Source organism: Paramisgurnus dabryanus, chromosome 21 (assembly GCF_030506205.2).
Source record: "Paramisgurnus dabryanus chromosome 21, PD_genome_1.1, whole genome shotgun sequence".
Taxonomy (NCBI): domain Eukaryota; kingdom Metazoa; phylum Chordata; class Actinopteri; order Cypriniformes; family Cobitidae; genus Paramisgurnus; species Paramisgurnus dabryanus.
Genome location: NC_133357.1, coordinates 17184968 through 17204394, shown reverse-complemented (window position 1 = coordinate 17204394; position 19427 = coordinate 17184968). Strand labels below are relative to the sequence as shown.

Below are 19427 nucleotides of genomic sequence, written 5' to 3'. Positions count from 1 at the left end.
ATCATCCAAAAACACGGTTCAGTGTGTGCTGTAAAGAGGGGGAGGTCTTCTCTATTTAACACTCTAGGAGTTAACAAACATCACTAACAAAACACTGTAGGAGTTGTTTTTTTAAAAAAGGGGTAACACTCTGTTTTGACACCAACTCTTTATTTTTATAGAGTTAAATAAAATAGTTTTAACTCAATCCAGTGTTAAATTAACTCCGAACTCTTTATATTTCCATTAACACCGTAATTTTAACTCTGCTAAATTTGCTGTGTAGTTACCGCCAAAATCAGTATTGTATCTGGTCATTATTAAAATGTAAATTCTTAATTTTACGCAAAATTCAATATCCGCTGTGTTAGTCCATCATCTTTTCTCCCTTTTTTTCCCCAAAACACCTACACTCCTCATTTGTAATGAAAAAATTGGTGGCTCAGGTAACGGTCAAAAGATACAAAAAGACTGTGTCACAGCCTGGGCACAATGTGCCATTAGAATGAGTGGCAACCTGGAAGAGGAAAAGGGAACGAGCCTCACGGATTCAGGTCAGAACATGAGAGTTAACGTGGAAGAACGCCAAATCACTTGCTAGGCTGGGTTGTAGTCAAGGGCAACAAAATCTCCAGCGGAGGCCTGGGTAAAACACAGAGACACGTGTGTTTCTGAAGCACTTTCGGAAATGTCACAGCAAGGAGAACCTCAGTATCTATTTCAGGTGTTCACAAACTCTGCAGGCAATGGATATCATTACATCTACAAGATCGTGCTAAATGATATATCACATAGACACACAGAATTACTGAAGTAGACTGAGCAGCCAAATGCCAACAATAGGATTAGCAGTGATCTCCTTTATGAACTACAGGAATGCCCTGCAACAACATTTCTAATTCCTCTACCTACCACAATTTGAAAGATCTATGGTTTCAGACAGCTTAAAAGTTCATGAGAAATAATAATTATTGTAATATTTCAGGGAACTATTTGGGATTGTATAACCTAAAAACGTAACTATTTTAAGAGGTGAAAATTGGCATAAAGCAAGCATAAGGATCTACTTCTAAACGCAACCGTCACTGGGGTAAAAGCAGATCGCATGAAAACGTGATGAAAAAGACATTTTGCAAATTCATACAAATAAGCCACCGATTAGCTAAAATGTAAATCATAAAAAATGACTTTAGCTGGATTTTCACAGGCAGGGTCACACATGCTGATTTAAGTTTTATAAGTGGTTGTCGGTTTGAACCCATGGTGGTCTCGACCTTTTGGGCGGGTTTAAAGGATCAATAGCAATACCACTTATAAACAAACAGAGCAGTTTATTTAAGCCGGCATTCTTTGATGTATGTATCACAACACAAACGGAAATAAGGGGAACGCTGTAGACACTATACTGACAAATAAATTGACAGGCGCTGACAGGTAACACCTGCACAGAGGACAAAATGCGTGTCCTCTGTATGTCTGAGATGTGTGTAGCCTCTAGGCAGGTAATTCATTTCAGTGTCAATTTTCTGCTTTTAAAGTGTTAAAACTACACCATCATAAGAATTCAAACAGACATTTCTAGAGCGCCGAACATTACACATAAACATGGAAGTCATGAAATACATTTTATGAGGAAAAGAAATGATTTACAAAGACCTGAGGGAAAAGGGTGTGTGTTTCACAATGAAAAAGAAAAGCAAACAGTGGCAGATGTAAGCGATGAATATGAGATCTTTGAAATCACCCACGTATCGAACAAAAAAAGCCACAGACATACATGGGGGATTTTAGAGAGATAAGCAAATCATGAAACAAGCTAAGAATGTGCAAGTGTGTCATATTAATACACATAGTCACATGCATAGTTATTACTGATGAATGCCTAGTTTTCGTGCTTAAAAAACATCTTACATGATTTTAAAGGGCTGTGTGTACGTGCACATCTATCATCATGTGACAAATTATTTCCATTAGCACAAACTGCAGGGCAAGGCCATGCATGCAGGTACAGAGAGCAGCAGCACATTATTTACTCTGCATGAGATCACGCCATCATTTTCACAGAGTTGTGGGTCTATGAAGTAGAAAGACTTACAGAGGTGCCCAGAAAGGATTAGGACTTAAAAAACCCATAAAATGCCATTTATACTGTATAAATGAGTCAATTGGATCAAATTACCTGTAGATGACTGACAATGCAGTATTGCTCAGGTCCATCCAGACCACAGGTGGAAGTAGCAGTCAGGTTAACAGCTCGGCCAATAAGAAGATTCCCTGTCGCCGGATAACAGCTACCTTCCATGCATCCGTGTGGGGCTGAGGGCAGTTCCTGGGCCACCACTGGAAGAACTTGAGAAAACACAGACATGAAGATGATCATTAACATTTTGTTTTTGCAATTGAACCATCTTCGTTGAGATAATACAAAAGACGAACACATTTCACAGTCACTGATTGACACATGGCATGCAACCTGTGCGGCTTCTGTTTGATGACCTCACCTCACGGTCCCACGCATGCATGGGGCACAATCAAAGCAAGAGTGTTTGGTTTCCCATTGAGTAGGAAAATAACTGGCTTTGTTCCACATGGTTACCTCTGTAAAGACAGGGCTCAAAACACATTGCTTTGACTTTCAAAACCACACAGCTCATTATGGGTTTACCTGACACTTTCAGATTAGGTGTGGGAGGTCAAGGCAGATTTTGAACCATCACAGTACTGGCCTAAAGACCATATGATGTTTGTGGGGTTCTCAATTATCAGGTCTTAGGGATCAGTGGCCTCTAATAGGTTCAGGCATGTCAGAATTACAGTTATGCCCCTTACATTATGTAAAATTACAAAATAAATGGAAAAGCTGTGTGTAAGCCTGGACTATACACTGAATATTCAGTATATACAGTAACTGTATTGAATTCGCTGGGTTTAAAAAATAATAATTAAGTACTCATGTGTGATAACACTGCAAAAAAAAAAAGATACAACAATGGCCCCTGGAGCATTACCCTTTAAAAAGGTCCTTATATGTACCATTTAGGGACAGATACTGTATGTACATTTGTTACCAAATATGTATCTCTGGTACAAAGAGATCTTTAGGTACAAAGATGGACTTTTTGAAACGGGTACCACTACCAGTGAGAACTGGGGAACATTTTGTGATCATTTTGACAATGTATGATACTGAAGTTAATTCATTTTGGATTTTTCATCGGATGCATGCTCATTGCCACTGTTATGTGCCTGGCCCGAAGTTAACTTCTGGTCTGTGCTTGTTTATCAATTTATCAAAATTATATTGTATTATATCATATTCAGTGTAGTCACCCTTTGCTTAGAGTTTCCAGAAATGAAAATAGATGTCTAAAAGTACAGTAAAGTACCGTAAATCATTCATTTCAGCACTACTCCTGTCCTTGCATGAGCATGCAGCTTATGACAGTATTGTTACTTGGCCACTTCCCACATAAAAAATGAAAAACAGGTGCCATAAACCTAATCATCCTGCATACACCCAATGTATGCACATTCTGTGGAAGTGAATGGTTTTATTGTTAAAAGTAACATACTGTAAAATTTCACATGAGAGCAGAATAAAGGCTCGGATATTTGGAATGTGGGTCTGTACACATCTGACTCTCCCTGGGTAAAGAGTCATGTTATATGTGTACAGGGCAATAAGACTGACTATCTAAACTGCTACACAGCTTGAGAAATAGAGATGAGCATTTAAAAATTACTGTAGCAGCTACTATCTAAGATAATACTGATGATGCAACCCAGTATCATGAAATTACGTACCTATAGTCACGTAAATTTGTGAGTCTTAGCGTGACACAGAAACATTTTCCGCCTTTTTGCGTGAACACGTCACGCAATTTTTGTTTTTCGTTTCACTCTCACATATTTGTTACTCAACTGTTTTGTCCTATTTTTTTTTACCATTGTCGCTTCGGTTCAGGGTTAGATTTACATAAAATGACATCCTTACCCAAACCTAACTCTAATTAATTAATAATAATTAATTAATTAATTCTAACCCTAACGCCAGGCGACAATGGTTTAAAAATCATAAAATATAAAAAATAGTGCTGCACAATTAATCGCATCGCAATCGCAATGTCAGCCTGTGCAATTATATGACAGCAAAATGTTGCAATTATATTAAATAAATAAATGTGTGGACTTGTTAACACAAACCTTCTGATAACAGTTTGATGATTTTCCTTGCTGTTTAAAAAAACAAAGAAAAACGAACAAAAAAGGCAGTGCACGTGTGTGGTGTGCGTCGTCACTTATACCAGAGCGAAGATGGATGCAGAGGAGGTTGACAGTGATCTGGTAGCTAAAAAAACCTCTATGTCTGTTGTATGGCGGTATTTTGGATTTAGGATTACTGACACTGAGCAGTTGCTACATCACGTGGCAATACGAAAACATTTCTAGTTTTACAAATACACATTTTAGCTAAACTGTGTGTGGATTTTCCTTAAAACCCATCAAGTTGACTCATGATACCATTTAATATCATCACAATCGCACATCGCAATATTAGCATCAATAACCGCAATGGGAAAAATTACCCAAATCGTGCAGCCCTAATAAAAAATAAAACCATGAAAAAAGGTATAAACCAATATTAAAAGTGACATCCTAACGCAAACACCAACAAATTTAAATCTAAAAATATTACATGTAATCTGTGTGTGTGGGGGTTGGCATGTGGTTTACGGGGACATGAATAGTGTATAATGACATGTTTATTATGCTATAAACATGGTTTACGTAACTGAACGGCTTAAAAAACATACTTAATAGTACTTTTTAATAAATGTAAGACACTTTTTTTGTGATGTTTGGGGTTAATGACTGGGGTAGGTTAGGGTAATAGAATATAAAGTTTGTACAGTATAAAATGCATTGCGTCTATGGAATTGTGCCCGTAAAGCACATATGCCAATGTGTGTGTGGGTGTGTGTGTGCACATTTGGTTTGTGTTTCTTTGGGAAAAACTGTGAAAAGAAATAAAAGACAAAGCACTGGTATAATCTGATTAATATCCAATGTAATTGTTATATTCTTAAGCATTGAAAAGATCAAATAAAGGGCTAATTAATTATAATTTTTATTTAAATGAACTTCAGTAATTATTTAAATAATCTGACCTATAGCCTACCATTGGTTCTCAAACTTTTTCTGCATGTGGCCCTCCTTGTGTACGGTGCATCCCTTTTGGCCCCCCCAAAGAAAATTTATGACATAAAACATTGTAAAACTAAATATTTAATTATGCAATGTAGTTTTGTTGGTTAGTAGCCTTATTTTTCTGAGATTTAAGTACACAGAATTTATAATAGATTATTTGTATTTTATAAAATGTTATAAAACTGGGGGGCCCCCTGGCACCATCTCGTGGCCCCCTAGCTGGTCCCAGTTTGAGAACCACTGATCCTGTAACCCAGAAGTAACTAAAATAACTCCATGAAGCAATAACATTGCCTCGGGGATTCTCATGCATGTAAAAGTCTTGGCAAATTTCATTCACTTCATTCATCTCACTTGTTTTCTGGGTTGTGATAGGTGGTGTTTTGGAGGCTTATGTTTGGAGTTTATGTTTTGTAATTACAGGACAGGAATCTAAGGAACCTAAAAATAAAAGAGCATGGTTCTGTCTTCACAGGCCACACCCACACACCCACAAAAAATAAAAAATTTCCACAAAGTGTTTTTGCCTTATGAGACCTGACACTGACGTTTCCATCAAAACAGCTTCCCTGAGGTCATGGATGTGTTTAACACTTTATCTTTCTGACTTCTCATGTTCTGACTGGCAGAGGCGAACATGTGACTGTGGAAATGTGTGCTTTTCGATCACAATTTGTCAAAACGAAAATGTAAAAAACAGCGAACGAAAGGCAAAATTTTCAATACAATTATGTGATGAAAATCAGATAAAGTAAACATGGATGATTTCAATGCTATCTCATAAAAATGGTACATATTTTACGAGTTGGCTAATTCTTATTAATTGATACGACCACATTCGTAAGTTTTGGTATGATTTGCCTTGACCCCTGTGACGTTGGGGTTAGGGGCGAGGTTAGGGGTATCAAGTTGAGAATCGTACGATTTTGCACGATTAATTCTTAAAATATGTAAGATTTTTCGTGAAATCAAATCAGGCTGATGATTCTCTCTTAAATCTATAAGAAAATTGTACAAATTGTTTAAAGTAAAACCACATCTAAAGATATAGAAACAAAACAATGCTGTTATCTTTCCCATTATTGGAAAAAAACAGTCTTATTTGTACTCATGAATAAAATGTAATCAAAGACACAAATGTACAATAAAAAGCCAATGGTTTACTTGTCATATTTGGATAAACTTCTGCATAAAGAAAACCTTTGCTCCGTAACGCTGTTCTGACTGACATCTTGCCTTTATTTCAGCACAGTAGTTTTGTTACCAACTAATCTAGTCTGAAAATTTAAAGTGAAATAATGGACTGTGTGCAATTAGCCTTGTGACATTTCTGGTTATAACTCTTTACAATGTGCTGTAGCTGTCTACCTGTCTATCTGTTTGAATACACACTAACAACAGTGTCTCACTGACAGATGTGCATGTGTAAAGAAACAGTAGCACAGGAATGACACGCTAGGAAGATGTCATTCATTAAGAAAAAATCCAGGTGTAAAAGTATCTGACAAAGGGCCTTACAAAATGCCCATCTGTAGCTAAGGAATGCCATTCCTCATGTCAAGGACGAGTCCTCACATGTGCTGCACTACCCAACACAACCCCATCATCTCCAAACAATGATATCTGAAACTCAAGACCCAGCAGGGTAATGAGGGCCCTGATGTGAAGAAAAGTTCTTAGTATACAGCTACTATTGAAATAAATATACTGATGTGAAATTTTGAATTATTTTAATATCTTACAATGATATTTGTAAAAAACTGAAAAATTAGTTGACTGCAGAGTGATATGACATACCATTGGTTGCTGCCATGTCAACAACAATAAAATATATATTATACCAAACATACATCCAAATACACAATTGCCCAATCAGAAACTAGAACTCAAGAGAGTCGTCTAAAAGAGGACGTAATGCATTACAGTATGAATTATACAGTAAATAGAAAAATGACTAGCACAGACAATGCAGTGAAATTGTTCAATGGAATGCAAGCTAAAATCTGATATTGAACATGCAGGAACAGACATGGTACCAGTAGTCATAATTGTTTGAAATGAAACATAATCACTATCTAGATCGCCAGATATTTTTTCTATATAGAGATCCAGCTGATAATAGTACAATAAGGAGCTTATGCCCTAGAAGGTCTAAACATTGCACCCTATACCATACAGATGTACATTAAATAGATGTTGTCTTTAGATGATGTATATATACAGTGTATGCCAAAGTTCACTCTGTATAGTACATACACAGGTTTATAAAGGAGACATTACACATCCACACACACACACACACACACACACACACACACACACACACACACACACACACACACACACACACACACACACATTCTGGTTTCCATGTTTTGTGGGGACATTCCATAGACGTAATGCATTTTATATCATACAAACTGTATATTCTATTCCCCTTACCTGCCCCATTCCCTAACCCCAACCATCACAAAAACCTTTCTTGTACCTTAGATTTTCAATAAACATCATCTTGTTTGATTTATAAGCTTGTTTCCTCATGGGGACATCAAAATGTCCCCACAAGGTCACAAAAACACTGGTATTCCTATCTTTGTGGGGACAATTGGTCCCCACAACGTGATAATTACCAGCAATGTTCCCTCTAATTTTTTTCAGCACTGAGCAAATAATTTTTTTTCTGAGCACACATTTCAGTACTGTGAGGAATTCGCAACCACACGACCTGCCGAAAATGAACACGAGCCTGCGTTAACCATAGGAGATTCAAAGAGATGACAGTGTAGCGTGTAACGGGGTTTAGTGTATACACACGTATAATGTTCAATGTGGGCCTGTGTATAAATCCCAATACATGTAATTAACACTCTCTTTGAATTTACCAGGTACCTGGGTTTAGCAGATTGAACCGTTCACCTCAAGCTGAAAATCAGTTCTCATATACTACAGTGCAAATAAATAAATAAATAAATAAAATACTTGTAAAAGTGTAACACTGTTTCATTTTGTTTGTAATCCAAATTCATGATTCACTTAAATGACTCTGTTGGGTTGAATTCATGAATCAATTGACTCGGTTCAAAGGACCGTTTGTTCCTTTATATAGTTCAAATAGTTCAGTTCAAAGTCAGTGTCCTGTCCTTTAAAGAAAATCCAAGAAAATACGGAAAATGAAGTTTCAGCGAATTCACGTCCTAGTAGTTGTCCGAAACAAAAAGGAAAAATACCCTCCTACCAGTTCTGATGAATTCAAAGCACAGCTCTGGTTGGCTCGCCTTTTTGTATACACCTTCACTTAATTGTCTCGCGTGTCCAAGATGGAGCAGGAGAACTTTACAGATGTTCGAAATTCTCACAAAAAAACCCAGCCTTGTAAAAACACAAGGCAGAACAGTAATTAATCTTCAGTTCAACAGATTTATCAATAAGCATCATGTAAACATTTCAAATAACAACCTAACTCAGGGTTTCAACACTTATTGAACATATTGACACTTAAAATTTTATTTTTTAATCACATTTACGTTACTTGACTATTAACTTTCACATGTAAATAGCTTCAGCTCGTTCGTTATATACCAACGGCCAATGTAAACAAACTAATAAAACTCATAGTTTGCTGCCAAATTTGCAACACTTATGCCACAATGTCAAGTTAATATTTAGAATATAACTCACCAAAGCATACATTTTAACTTCTTATTTAAAAGAAGAAGTTCATTCGCAGTGTTTTGATGCTCTGTGATTCTGCATCTGCCTCCGTTCTAATTCTCTATTTTGCTCTCTCCTCACTCTAGCGACAGCTTTTCCAAGTTATCGCATCACTTCAGGAATCCAATAATTTGTTTTAAATCACTGTTTTGAATCTGAACTTTTTCCTCTTAATAAATATTTTAGTTTCTTGAGATCGACCCGTGCAGCTGCTCATCTGGCTCGCTCTCACTCTGTGCTCGTCCGTGCTGGCAGCGTCACTGTGTGAACTGAATGCGCTGCTACCATTGGCTCATAAAAGTGTCTGTCACCGTAGCAAGATCAGCGATTGGTTGAAAGTTTCTTCTCCTTCTAGAACACTCGCCTTCTCTCTCTCTTAATTCTTTTACAACAGCAAATGCATCAATGAATATGTGCGGTCTGAAAAATGTGCGCGGTCTGACAAATCTATTGCGCGGCCACTTTGGCTGGCCTGCGCGGCCGCGCACGCGCGCAGCTTAGAGGGAACATTGATTACCAGGTACACACACACACACACACACACACACACACACACACACACACACACACACACACACACACACACACACACACACACACACACACACACACACACACACACACACACACACACACACACACACACACACACACACACACACACACACACACACACACACACACACACACACACACACACACACACACACACCTTGATCATATTCCTTCTCCAATGATTAACACATATCTCCTCTGACCCACATTGAGCAATGAGCTCACAACTCCTAAAAAAATACATAAGTGTTGTGCCAGAGAAAATGACTGTGCCAATCTCTCAATTCTGCCTTCATTTGCTTATTCTTAAGTCATTTCCAAGCCCATAAGACTGTAGGCTATTTATTACATACACCAATGTTTTTTCCACAGTTTCTGTCATTAAATAAAAAACCCTATAATGATTTAAGGCACTAGTTTTTGTTTTTTTACATTTTGGATTTTTTTTTTTTTTACAAAAAAACACTTTGGTCTCTACTGACTAGAAGCCCTTTATTTACACAGGTTTTTCTAAACATATATTTTAAAAGTCACTTTTGGAAATCACACACCTGAAGCTGTTATCATTTCCATAACATTCCATGCGTGCTTCAAATTCTTTAAACTTTAAACATTAAACACTGCTTTCTGATTTATAAAAACAAGGTGTCAAATAAATGAATGCAGATAATATCTGCAATATCATTCAATTTTAAAATTCAGATAACTAGAAGATATTCTGTTTTCATCCTATTTAGAGGTCACGTTCTTCCTGATCCCATTTTCCAACTTTAGTTAGTGTGTAATGTTGCTGTTAGGGCATAAATAATACCTGCAAAATGATAAAGCTCAAAGTTCACTGCCAAACGATATATTTTCTTTAACAGTATTCCCTTTTCAAAGCCTACGGCGAACATCCGGTTTGGACTATAGCCCTATACTTCCCTGTTGAATGATGTCAATATAAGAGTTTTTGACTAAACTCCGCCCACAGGAATACGTCAGTCGCCAGGTTTGGCTCAAACGACTCTGCTAAGCTAAGCTGCTGTTGAATCACAACACACTAAACAAACTACAAATCAGAACTCATTACGTATTTCTGAAGAAGGGACTTCATAGAACAAGGAAGACATCAGCCCGTTTTTAGGAAAGTGAAAACAGAGCTATACAGATAAGTAAATTGTGTAAAAAATACCGCGTTTGTTTTTTACACATGAAACATGAACACGTATATTGCGCACTGTAAACACAATCAAAGCTTCAAAAACACAGGAAGACGGGACCTTTAAAACCTAGTAAACATTAAATGTTAAAGCTGACACATTAAATATGCAACTGGTGAAAACACGGATCCATCCATCTGCCGCTTTTACAAATATCATGGTGACAATGGCTGCATGGTCTCGTTGTCTACTATTTAAGTCAGCATCTCACAAGCAACTGAATTGAAAGCACTCATAACTTTTATTTTTAAACTGTTTAAAAAAATTAGCTAAAAGGAAATAGCATTTTGTTGTTTAGAATCGGCTTTGTGTTCAAAGTGCACCTATTACATCTAAACATGTTATTTAAATAAACAGCTCAGTAAAATTTGGAACCAAGCCAATTTTGCTGCACTTATTTCTATTTATTTCGACCAATTAAATGTAGCAATTTAACTGTGGCATATGCATTAAGTCATCTGGATGAATAAGCAATGATTGAGCACATAAGGATGAAATAAACTGATGGACTGATAACAGTTGTGTGCTGCAATAAAAGAATAGGCCAGACTATATTTGTGGTGAACAAGTATAGTCACAACTAATGACTATCCACTACACTGTTATCATTCCATTCATTGTGAAGCACACAATACTTCCTCTACTCTTCAGTGTTTCAACAGAGATGCTAATGAACTTACTTTCTGTGTCACCCCCATTCAAACATACGCAATTGTCTCTCTAGCTTTGCGTTTTTCTGATCCATATAAATTCATGTTTTATTTAAAGTTTACAAAGTTTTGTGTTAAATGCTTGTGTATTAATTTACTTTACAAACAAGCAATCAATACTGTACTTTTTTACATTCCTCAGAAAGAATAACTTCACATACTGTACTTACATTTTTTGTTTCATATTTGCCAAGAAAATTCCTCTGGAAGTACTTTTACATTACATGGACAATTTTATCTAAAGCAACTTTAAGTACATTCAAACATACAACCTATGTGAACCTGCATCACCAGCATGAGCTCAGGGGCTATAGGTGTCAAAAACACTTGCGCAAACCTCTGCACCATAAATCCTATATTTGAAACCCTTGGTATTAAGCGTGAAATAATAAATCTTCCCCTATCTTTCTTTCAGCACCTTAAAACAGCCCCTTGAGAGAGATTATATTCTTATGCTGTGTTTGGTAAATAGCAGATTATATTGTTGATACTCTAGAGTTTTTAGACACTTTGAGAACATAATGCAAAGGAGAACATTAGGTAACATGGCATTAAAAATATAGCGACAGAGACATTGTGACCTACACTCTTCAGTAACACAAACTGTCCAAAGACCATCATAAAAGAAACTTAAAGAATGAATTGGGTTTGCTGAATGTGTTGTATATTTGCAAAGGCTGTTTATATTGTTTTAGCACCTATGCATGCCACATTTTCTCATTACCAGTTTTTTAAGCAGAAACTTGACAAAAGTGACAACTGTTTAGCAAATGTGGCCCATGTGTCCACGAAGTATGTGCAGGGTGGCCACCACAGCGGTTTGCATACCCTGAGTGTTTTGCATACACTGAAGGGACAGTTTCTTGGATGTTGAAGCCCCAGGTGTACGGTTTCATTATAACACACAAAGCATCAAACACAATGCCTTTGATTACTTCTCTTCAGAGAGTTAAAGAAGAGAAAGGGCAGGCCCAGATGCTACTGAAGAGAGAAGGGTAACAGGCTGGTCATGTTTTTGTTGTTTAACTGAAGATTGTTCTGTGTTGAAAAGGACTCAAGTGGGAGCTACTGTGAAAGACCTCCAGCGTGGGGGGCAGGTGAAGGTCTGTGTGTTTGAACTTCACTTTCTTTAAAAGGCTTATGTAGCGCGCACCACACTGGAGATAAACACACTAGATTATCTGAGTTGTCATCAGTCATTTTATAATCCTGATTTTTGTCTGATGTCTGGAAGATAGAGTGAAAATGACCAGCATGCTGGTGTGTTGGATGTCGTCGGTGGCTTACCTAGAATGAGGATACTGAAATATCTGGACATCGTCGCTGGTTATCAGACGAACATGAGCAGCTGATATCCAAAGACCTGAAATACAAAAGAAAAGTTTAAGAAATCTATATAAAACTACACTGAAAAAAATGATTAATTGAATGTAATCAGTTTTTTTAAGGTAAGTGGTTGCAATCAATCTATTTAAGCTACATTTAAACAAAAGTTTTATATTTTATTTTACTTTACTAATCTTTTTTGTTTAAATGTAGCTTAAACAAATTGATTGCAACCACTTACCTTAAAAAGATTGATTAAATTCAATGAATCATTTTTTTCAGTGTACACTGTTAGGAATAAATTGTCAAGAAATGGCCCCAAGCTGTCACTAGGGCAGCACCATTTGAAAAGGTCCTAATATGTACCATTTATTTGGTAATGATATGTACCTTTTAGGGACTAATATGAACTCTTTAGGTGAAATGTGTACTACAGGTAAGGGCTGTTTTTTTACATGTTTTTCTGACAGTGTGTGAAGGTACGTACAATAAAGTGCCATTTTGCCCCCTTTTGCAAAACAAAATTAAACATAATGCACAAATTAGCATTTTTAGTTTTGCAATAAAGAAACAACCATACAGTAAGTGGTCATGCTGTTTCCTGAAAAATGTAAATGTAAATAAAATAAACAAAAACGTAAAAATCCAACTCCATGATTCAAGCTAATGTTTGTTAAATCATGTTAAAATATGTGATAGATCTATATGTGATCTATAAAAACCCAGCTAAAGTCATTTTTTTGTGATTCAATGTTTTCTATATAAAATCATACCTAATGTAAATAATATTGTATGATTATATAACCTTAATATATTTAATATTAACCGAGTAAGGTCAAGTTAAATATTGAAATCAATGTGAAATCAAACCTGGATGCTACAACTCTCATAGTTAAGAGTATGAATATTTAACCCTGATTTTGCAGACATGGTCACATCACATATGTTAAATAATTGTAATACTTTTATTACTACACAATCAGAACTCAAGGAGGGACTTCATAAACAAGGAAGACATCAGCCCGTTTTTAGGACAGTGAAAATAGTGCCATAGAAAATAAATAATTAAATTTTGTGAAAAATAATGCGTTATTTTACACGTGAAACATGCACGCATGTTATATTGCAAAAGCAGGGTTCCCACACCTTAGTTAACTTTAAATTGAAGGACCTTTCAAAGATTTTCCAGGTCTAATACCCTTAAATTCAAGGACTTAATGTGGGGACACATTTCAAGGGAGAGCAAGGTTACATCGTGTTACCTTTTAAGATACATTGTTACAGTTCCCTTTCGAGGGAACTCACGCTGCGTCACTGCGGTGACACTTTGGGGACGCCTCCAAGGGTAAGTGCGTCTGAATGTGTATCAAATTCAACCAATGGTGAGGCTTAACAACAAAGGGTGACGCAGGAGCCAGGAAGAATATCGCTATCTGAAATATTGCCAAAGATGGCGTTACAGGGACATAGGAAGAATGGTAAGGGAGATGTAGCACCTCGTTCCCTTCTCAGGAAACAGCATAACCCGACACGTTTTCATTTGTCAAACACAACTATGCAAAAAAGCATTTTGGTATGAATCAACATTCGCATACAGAAGATATAAGCATTTAAAGCGAACAGTTTTGCATGTGTGCTTAAAAAGTCTAGAATTTTTGTGATATTATCCTACACTACATAGGGAATAATATGGATTATTTTTCTAGAAAACTTTCAATGACCTTTATCTATGTATATATAATTTCAAAAAAAAAATTCCCCCAGATTCACAAACTTTCAAGGATTTCAAGGACCCATGGAAACCCTGCACAAGGTAAACACAATCAAAGCTTCAAAAACACAGGAAGAAACGGGACCTTTAATAGGGTTCCTGATTGCCCTTTATTATATATAGTACTACTCAACTGAGCACTTACAAACAGGACTATGGGTAAATCAATGAAAAAAAGCACTTAACCATTGACCAAATCAATGCAGTAACTTGCAGTGCAGCTCAAACTATTGACAGTCATCATTCAGTGCATGATGCTATTGTTGTGCTCACCCAGCATGCACTCCAGTGCTACATCTATGCCCCAGTTATTAATGTGTTAATTGTCTCCAAACATTATGAAACAAGGTTAAATAGCGAGGCCTGCAAAGATAACTAATATACGCAAGCTTTACGTAACACTTTACGTGTAAAATGTGGCTCACCAGTCTATTTGTGAGCTATATTGACTGACTGTATAGAAAACTGCATTGTGAATACACAGTTTTGACACTATAAAAAACAATTATCTAAATCATTAGAGGAGCACTGGGCCCCTTCTTCAGTCTGCTGGTGAGAGGACTGACAGGTCAGCTTTATCAAACAATACCAAAAACCTCAGTTTCCCACACAGCCACCAGTCCTCCAGCCTCAAAAACACTTCACAGGCAACAAATCCTCTTATACTTACTTAGTAACTAATAGAAAGAGTAGATTATTTTACTGATATATATGATATAATCTGAGTAAAAGAAAACACCTTTTAAACACCTTTTCTACAATGCAGAAACAACAGTAAATGTACTTTTCTTGTACAATACAAATATCCCATTCATTAAAATCGGTCTAGATAAAACATCACTGGACAGTTATCATGCCTCACAGATAAAGACCCCAACAACACACTCAAATCTAAAAAGATATAGATGCATAACTAGAGGAAGCCATGTAAATTACAAAGCAAAGGGTCTAAACTGCTTGGCACAGCAAAGAGATAAAACCAGCATGACATGTGCATTGCCTACATCTGTATGGACCGACTACTGTAAACAGGAGAAAAGATTTTTTTTACAATACAAGAAATACAGTACTCACGTAACCAAGCTGATAAAATCTCTCTTGCAAAGAGTGTAAAGTTAAGCACCCAAAAACTTCACAAGCACAACTGGCCTTTCCAGACCAAAGAAAACAGAGCGCATGCATGACATAAACCAATCAGAGTGGACGAAATGCCGTCCCCCCGCTTCTGTCACCACGGCAATGAAGTGAATGAAAAGCAATTCTCATTCAAATTCTGCTGTCATCCAAAAGGCACCGTGTGAAAGGGGTAGCCCGTATCTAGGCTGAGGGAATGCACTGAACCATTCTTTAGGGGGCGTTGAGCTGGTTAAGGGGTACAGTGGGGGGGTAGTCATGCTTTGGGTTTTTTTGACCACACACACCTTCTCCTCCAATACAACCCCCTTAACCCCCAGCTCTGGGGTAAAAACCTGACAGAGATGCTTAACTGAAGCTGAAGACGTCTGATAACAGCATCTCTCTGTAATGCAGTTTAATATAGTTAATCATTAACTACCACGTCAAACATGAACTTCACTTAACATCTCAAAGGTATTTTTACTGTTACTGAAATTTCCGATAGAATTACAGTATATAGTATAGCACACATCTACAGTATTTACTGCTCAGTAAAGTACTCAAACCGCCCTTACACAAGAAACTTTCAATAAATACATCTAACATTGCATAAGCAATGCGCATTAAAATTAATACTTAATATATTTAAACTAACCCAGATATAGTATATTATAGAAGTCAATTTTAATACATAAACTTCTATGACACATTCACACCAGCTTAATCTTATGGGAGTGCAAATGTATTTGACGAGATGGCTAATCCCAACCTTAACCACCTGTACACAAAGTATCAAATGCTTTTTATGTACTGTAAGTAATGGGACCCAACATAACACAAACTATAAACTGTATTGTATTAGTGAATTCAGAGAGATTAAATGTGTGTTACATGGCACTCTTTGTCATTGTGGATGTAAAAAAATGCTAATACATTAAACAAATGTTTATATCTGATAGCAATTCCTGGACCCTTCCACCCATATGACTAAGACACAATGATTGTGTATCAGGGAAGCAGAAAAGAAAGGACACAGATTTATATTTACAATTCCTTGTCCAAACCTGTCAAATGTCTATTACAATAGCTTTATTAAATAAATTAAATAGAAAAGTTTGCATTAAACAGTTTGCAAAAAAAACATTACTGTGTAACGGGAATATGAAGGAAGTCATAGATGTATACTCTTAGAAAAAGGTACAAGAAGGTACAAAGTTGTCACTGGGACTGTGCCTTTTAAAAAGTATATATGTACCACTTTGGTACATATACAGTATGTGCCCTTGAGGTACCAGTATGCACTTTTAGGTAAAAAAGTTTACTTTTTGAAAAGGTACCGCCCCAGTGACAACTTTTGTACCTTCTTGTACCTTTTTTCTGGGAGTGTATATGATCTGTTTACTTTCCATGATATCTGGCTGTGCAAATCCATATAGGTGCACATACAATTTCCTTACAGTTTTGTTTGCTTTAAATTCAACCATAAAGCTGAATTTGTTTAAGACAGACTAAAGCCGAAAGTATACTAGGGACGTCCGCGTATGCGCGCCGTCCGCATGACGTCATTTTCGTCATCAAAATTTGAGACCGCGCGGACAGTGCGCGTACAGTCCGCGTACAACAGCGCATGCGCGTGACAATATTTAGACAGTGCACTCCACTATAAACAATTATACAAAGGAAATAGACAGCATTTGCACACACACTATCATTTTTCTTCTTTAACTTTTACTTCTTCCAAGAACAGAAAGCTCTGGAGCATGTTTGTTTGATTCCTGTTCTTTGTTGTCTTGTTGTTTGTTCTAAACTGTGTTTGCAATGGTGGATGAGTTACTTTTCTTCTCCTATCCTAATGTTTTAATGTACTGTAAATGTCGCCAAATCAGTGCTGCCCTGACAGCCTGTTAGACTAATAATTTGAATAAGAAATCATTTGTATTGCGTATAGTGTCGAACGCGGCCATCCGCGTGTAGCCGCGGGGAGTATACTCGAAAAGCTGCGCGGACGCGTGCACGCACGAGCCGGACGCGGAAAAAAAGTATACCGCGGCCTTAAAGGGATAGTTCGGCCAAAAACGATATTAAACGTCTCGGTTACGGATGTAACCCTCGTTCCCTGAAGGAGGGAACGGAGACGTCACGTCGTGACCGACGAATTGGGAACTCGCTTAGAGAGACCAATCTGCTTCGAATACTACTAAAACGCCAATGAACTTGGCATTGAGATATTTGCATAATGCTGGCGCCGCCCCGCCAGGTGCGTATATAAGCAGCAGGTGCAAATAGGGAAATTAGCTTCTTTTTCGCTGAGAAAGCCGGAAAGTGTGACCGGCCGTAACAGCAGGTGGCAGCACCTGTGGCGACGGGACGTGACGTCTCCGTTCCCTCCTTCAGGGAACGAGGGTTACATCCGTAACCGAGACGTTCCCTTTCAGTCGGTCACTACGACGTCACGTCGTGACCGACGAATTGGGAATCCCTACCAAAACGCCACTAGGGGCTGACCTCTTCCAGTGACTGCGTAAAAGCCCTCCGGTTCCACTTAAGGAGGAGGAGGTAGGTTTTAAGGCAGAAGGCCGGGCACTAGATGTTCCTTTAACCCCACAGAAGTGCCAGCGACTGGGAAGCGCCCTACCTGAGCGGGATAGGAACGCTGCGGAAGCCACCACCCGTCTTAAGGGCTAATGGTGGGCGAAAGTCAACCGTAGTTGAGGAATAAAGACAGCCGTGGCTGTGTAAGCAAAGCAGTGCTCTGCTAAGGGAAACGTGGGCTGGTAGGATTAACCCCACGGAAAAATACTCACAAAGGAACCCGGTGGGACACAATGTGGAGCCCGAGCCAGACACGTAGGTTCGCGAGGATACAGCTAGTGAAAGGCTGACAGCCAATGCTCCGCAACAAAGGCTGCCAAGGCAGCGGAGGAAGAACAATTCAAACCATTACGCATTTTTGTTCTGAAGGCCTTCCATACTGACAGTTATGAAGCATCAGTTGGAGGCTGCAAGCCGACCTGCGAGACTGTTCTCCGTGCCCTCCCTGGTGAGGAAAGAACACGAGAGGATACAGGCTCGATACGAACACTGTAAAATCTAATGAACCTATTAGGTGTCGCCCAACCAGCAGCTCTACAGATGTCTGTTAGCGAGGAACCACGAGCTAGAGCCCAAGATGAGGCAACGCTCCGTGTGGAGTGCGCTCTCAAATTAAAGGGGCAAGGAATACCCTGAAGATTATAAGCCAGGGCGATAGTATCAACTATCCAATGAGACATCCTCTGCTTAGTGACAGCTTTCCCTTTCTGCTGGCCACCATAACAAACAAAGAGCTGGTCTGAGGTCCTGAGGCTTTGCGTGCAATCCACGTAGAGTCGCAGTGCGCGTACGGGGCACAACAAAGCCATGGTTGGGTCTGCGTCCTCCGGAGGCAGCGCTTGCAAGCTCATCACTTGGTCTCTGAAGGGAGTGGTGGGAACTTTGGGCACGTAGCCTGGTCTGGGCCTCAATGTTACGCTTGAGGCAGCAGGACCAAACTGAAGGCATGAATCGTCAACAGAGAATGCATGTAAATCCCCTACTCTCTTCACTGAGGCCAATGCTAGTAGGGTCAGAGCTTTCATTGATAAAAGCTTCAGACTCGCAGACTGCAAAGGCTCGAACGGGGGGGCCTGAAGGGCTTTCAGCACCATGGACAGGTCCCAGGGAGGAATAGAAGGAGGGCGCGAGGGGTTTAGCCTACGAGCGCCTCTTAAAAATCTAATAACCAAATCATGCTGGCCAACTGATCTGCCGTTGATAAGTGAGTGATGAGCAGAAATAGCAGCAATATCAACTTTAATGGTGGAGGGTGAC

The 19427-nt window shown here is 38.3% G+C and overlaps 1 protein-coding gene and 1 long non-coding RNA gene across 4 annotated transcripts in view; both read right to left on the bottom strand.

The window, feature by feature from the left end:
- lamb2l (laminin, beta 2-like) overlaps window positions 1-19427 on the bottom strand; it is a 56983-nt gene that overhangs the window by 27000 nt on the left and 10556 nt on the right. Inside the window, exons 1-3 of one of the 3 annotated variants that reach the window (XM_065285984.2) lie at window positions 15537-15626; window positions 12653-12728; window positions 2159-2328 (exon numbers count right to left, since the gene is read on the bottom strand). In XM_065285984.2, coding sequence (XP_065142056.1) covers window positions 2159-2328; window positions 12653-12683 — 201 coding nt within the window. In that variant the 5' untranslated portion in view covers window positions 12684-12728; window positions 15537-15626. Of the gene's footprint in view, window positions 1-2158; window positions 2366-12652; window positions 12729-15536; window positions 15627-19427 lie in introns of those variants that run through there. The other 2 variants (XM_065285983.2, XM_065285982.2) reach the window with 2 other exon arrangements.
- Window positions 8462-9392, bottom strand: LOC135776074 (uncharacterized). Its single transcript, XR_010544028.2, has 2 exons — window positions 8866-9392; window positions 8462-8556 (listed from the first exon to the last, which is right to left on the bottom strand). It is a non-coding gene; the product is annotated as an uncharacterized lncRNA (long non-coding RNA).